The sequence below is a fragment of the Frankliniella occidentalis genome, unplaced genomic scaffold, assembly GCF_000697945.3.
Source record: "Frankliniella occidentalis isolate FOCC.00 unplaced genomic scaffold, Focc_3.1 Scaffold213, whole genome shotgun sequence".
NCBI lineage: Eukaryota > Metazoa > Arthropoda > Insecta > Thysanoptera > Thripidae > Frankliniella > Frankliniella occidentalis.
In genome coordinates, this window is record NW_026267339.1 from 541,152 (window position 1) to 545,722 (window position 4,571).

A 4,571-nucleotide genomic window follows, 5' to 3' on the forward strand; every position below is an offset into this window, starting at 1 on the left:
GCACCAATGGTGAAACATCCCGACAATCTAAAAATGGAGGGAGATTTCCCACAACGTGAAAGAACACCTGTTCGCCCAGGGGAACGTGCACCTATTGTCAAGCACCCCGACAATCTTAAGATGGAAGGTGACTTCCCACAAAGAGAACGACAGCCCGTGCGTCCCGGAGAAAGGGCGCCGGTGGTGAAGCCGCAAGACAACTTGTACCCCGAGGGAGACTTTGTGCAGCGCGAGAGAGAGGAGGTGAAGAAGGGAGAACGGGCACCTATTATTAAGCACCCTGACAACCTTAAGATGGAGGGCGACTTTACTAGGCGGGAGCACACGCCTGTTAAGCCAGGAGAGAGAGCACCCGTTGTAAAGCCCCGAGACAACCTGAAGCCAGAGGAGGGCGAATTCACAAAACGAGAAAAGTCACCAGTTCGACCTGGAGAAAGGGCCCCAATTATTAAGCACCCAGACAACCTCAAAATGGAGGGCGACTTCGCCCAGCGCGAGGTCGTAACTGTTAAGACCGGCCAGCGCGCTGACATTGTCAAACACGAGGATAATCTCACCACCGAGGGTGAGTTCACAACAGTGCGAAGCCGTGACGATTTCACCGGGCAGCGAGGTGAGCGGGTGGAGGTCACCATCCGCCAAGACAACCTTCGCATGGATGGCGAGTTCACCGAGTCCAGGTCGAGCGACGATTACCGTTACGTGCAGGCTGAGCGCGTCACGCAAGTACGCCATGAGGACAACCTCCGCATGGAGGGCGAGTTCACGCAGAGGGAAGTGCAGTCCATCACACCCGGGGAGCGGCCTCAGGCCATCAAGCCGAAGGACAACCTGAAACCAGAAGGAGACTTTGAGAGGCCGAAGCCACAAGAGGTAAAGCCCGGTGAACGAGCACCCATCGTCAAGCATCCTGATAATCTTAAAATGGAAGGTGACTTTACTCAACGAGAAGTCACCCCAGTTGGGCCAGCAGATCGTGCTCCCATTGTTAAACACCCTGACAACCTTAAGATGGAGGGTGACTTCGCACAGAGAGAGCTTCATCCAGTCTTACCCGGGCAACGTGCTCCTGTTGTGAAACCACAGGACAACCTCCACCCAGAGGGCGACTTCGTGCAACGCGAGAGGGAGGAGGTGAAGAAGGGCGAGAGGGTGCCGATCATCAAGCACCCCGATAATCTCAAGCTGGAGGGTGACTTTGATCGCCCAGAAAAGTCACCCGTAGGGCCAGGAGGCCGCGCACCCATCGTAAAGCACCCCGACAACCTCAAACTGGAAGGTGACTTTGATCGCCCAGTGAAGTCGCCAGTGGGGCCAGGAGGCCGAGCACCTATCGTGAAGCACCCCGACAACCTTAAGATGGAAGGTGACTTCGCACAGCGAGAAAGACAGCCGGTGCGCCCAGGTGAGAGAGCGCCGGTGGTGAAGCCACAAGACAACCTGTATCCCGAGGGAGACTTTGTGCAGCGAGAAAGAGAGGAAGTGAAGAAGGGTGAGAGGGTACCTATCATCAAGCACCCAGACAATCTAAAAATGGAGGGTGATTTCGATCGCCCCGAGAAGTTACCAGTGGGACCTGGAGGTCGCGCACCCATTGTCAAGCACCCAGACAACCTCAAGCTGGAGGGTGACTTTGATCGCCCCGAGAAGTCACCAGTGGGGCCGGGAGGTCGCGCACCCATTGTCAAGCACCCTGACAATCTGAAGATGGAGGGAGATTTCACCAAGCGAGAGCACACGCCTGTAAAGCCAGGAGAGAGAGCACCAGTTGTGAAGCCCCGAGACAACCTGAAGCCTGCAGAAGGTGAATTCACGAAACGAGAAAAGTCACCAGTTCGACCAGGAGAAAGGGCTCCAATCATTAAGCACCCGGACAACCTCAAGCAGGAAGGAGAGTTTACTAAGAGAGAAAAGACTCCCGTGAAGCCGGGAGAGCGCGCCGCCATAGTGAAGCACCCAGACAACCTCAAGATGGAGGGAGACTTCGCGCAGCGTGAAATTGTTACCGTTAAACAGGCCGAGAGGGCGACAATTGTGAAGCACGACGACAACCTCCAGCTGGAGGGTGACTTCGTGGACCACCATTCTCGCGATGATTACCAGGTAGTGACAAAGAGTGAGCGCACCAAGGCCGTCCGGCACGAGGACAACCTTCGCGTCGAGCAAGCTGAGTTTACAGCCACGCGCACCAGCGACGAGTACCGACACACAAAGGGCGAGCGCGTCGAGCAGGTGCGCCACGAGGACAACCTGAAGATGGAGGGCGAGTGGAACATGCAGCGGCGCGAGGACTACGTGGCCGTGAGGGGCGAGCGCTCCGAGATTCGCCGGCACGAGGACAACCTAAAAATGGAGGGTGAGTTCGTCCAGCGAGAGGTACAGGAAGTAAAGAAGGGCGAGCGCGCTGCCATTGTGCGACACCCCGACAACCTGAAGCAGGAGGGCGACTTCACCAAACGCGAGCCCAGTCCGGTGAAGCCCGGAGAGAGGGCGCCGATCGTCAAACACCCCGACAATCTCAAAATGGAGGGTGACTTTGCGAAGCGCCAGCCGGAGGAGGTGAAGACGGGGGAGCGAGCACCGATCGTAAGGCGACCGGACAACCTCAAGCCAGAGGGTGACTTCGAGCGGCCGCTCAGAGAGAGACCACCCACCGGAGAGCGGGCTAATATCATCAAACACCCCGACAACCTTAAGATGGAGGGTGACTTTGATCGCCCAGAGAAGTCACCCGTGGGGCCAGGAGGCCGCGCACCCATCGTCAAGCACCCCGACAATCTGAAACTAGAGGGTGACTTTGACCGACCCGGAAAGGAAAACGTTGGTCCCGGGGAACGGCTGCCAATTGTGAAACACCCAGATAACCTCAAGCTTGAAGGGGACTTCGACAGGCCAGAAAAGTCTCCTGTAGGACCGGGAGGTCGCGCGCCAATTGTGAAGCATCCGGACAATCTAAAATTAGACGGCGACTTCGACAGGCCAACCAAGGAGCAGCCTGGAAAACCAGATAGAGCACAAATTGTAAGGCGGCCTGATAATCTGAAGCTAGAGGGAGATTTCGACCGTCCTCAGAAGTCACCCGTCGGCCCCGGAGGGCGTGCACCGATTGTAAAACATCCCGACAATCTGAAGCTAGATGGCGATTTCGACCGCCCTCAGAAGTCACCAGTCGGCCCCGGCGGGCGGGCACCGATTGTTAAACATCCGGACAATTTGAAGCTAGACGGCGACTTCGACAGGCCTCAGAAAGAAAAGCCCGGAAAACCGGACCGAGCGCAAATAGTAAAGCGGCCGGATAATCTGAAGCTAGAGGGTGACTTCGACAGGCCCCAAAAGTCTCCTTTGGGCCCTGGTGGTCGCGCCCCTATTGTGAAGCATCCCGACAACCTGAAGATGGAAGGAGATTTCGACCGGCCTCAAAAGTCACCAATCGGCCCAGGTGGTCGGGCACCGATTGTCAAGCATCCAGACAATCTCAAAATGGAAGGTGACTTTGCTCAGAGACAGAGGGAAACGGTAAGCATAGGAGAGAGGGCGGAAGTAGTACGGCGGCAGGACAATCTCCGTATGGAAGGCACCTTCGAGAGCCGACAAAAGACTGATTTTACACCCACAAAGGGGGAGCGCGCAGTAGTACGCAAACCAGAGGACAACCTCAAGGTGGGAGGTTCGTTCCAGGCTGAAACTACTTTGAAGTCCGAGTTTAAGGTGACAAAGGGCGAGCGCGCCGAAGTTCGAAGGCAAGAGGATCACCTTAAGGTTGGTGGCGGGGGGAAAATGGAGACGCAAACCACCAGCAAGGAAACGTTCGTCCAGAAGGTGGAGACGCCAACCAAGACTCAACAGCAAGTGAACCGAAGGCGCATGGATTCGCAGATCAGCCTCGGACAACAGGAAACTGTGGCCATGGAAACCAGGGCCTCCAGAGCGAAGCAGGATTCTGTCTCGAAAACGACGAGTTCAACATCGACCGACACCAAGGTGCTGGCAGATGGCACACAGGTGACCGTCACCAGGACCCAACAGGAGACGAGGACGACGGGTGGTGTGACCTCCTCCAGTCAGAAGGCGGAAATGGCGTCCACCCAAAAGACGGAGATGCAATCCAACCAGAAGACGGTACAAGAACAGCGACAGAAAACGCACGCAGTTAGCAGCGAGTTCAAGCAAGCCCTAAGCGGTGAGGCATTCCAAGAGGCCAGCCCCACCTTGCCCGCAGGACACCAAAGGAGTCGTGTCATCACGGCCTCGTCTGCGGACGTTTCAAACCAGGTCCTGCATCGCAAGGGCGCCACTACATCCACCGAGGCCTTGCACACTAGCTCGACGGCGGCCTCGGCACAGAGGAAGAGTATCTCCAGCTTAGACCAAAGCGGCCAGTACATCAGCGGGCTGAGCCAGGACAGAAGGAGCCTGAGCTCGATGCACCGCCAGCAGCAGGAACACCACCACCAGCAGTCGCGTCAGGAGCACCACCAGCAGATGCGCCAGGAACACCACCAGCAGATGCGCCAGGAACATCACCAGCAGTCGCGCCAGGAGCACCAACAGCAGATGCGCCAGGAACACCA

At 56.9% G+C, this 4,571-nt stretch overlaps 1 protein-coding gene across 1 annotated transcript in view; it reads left to right on the plus strand.

Annotated features, from left to right (window-relative positions):
* Positions 1 to 4,571, plus strand: part of LOC113218353 (uncharacterized) — a gene marked incomplete at its 3' end in the record, with an annotated part of 31,305 nt that extends 26,734 nt beyond the window's left edge. Inside the window, 1 exon segment of the mRNA XM_052272601.1 lies at positions 1 to 4,571. Coding sequence (XP_052128561.1) covers positions 1 to 4,571 — 4,571 coding nt within the window.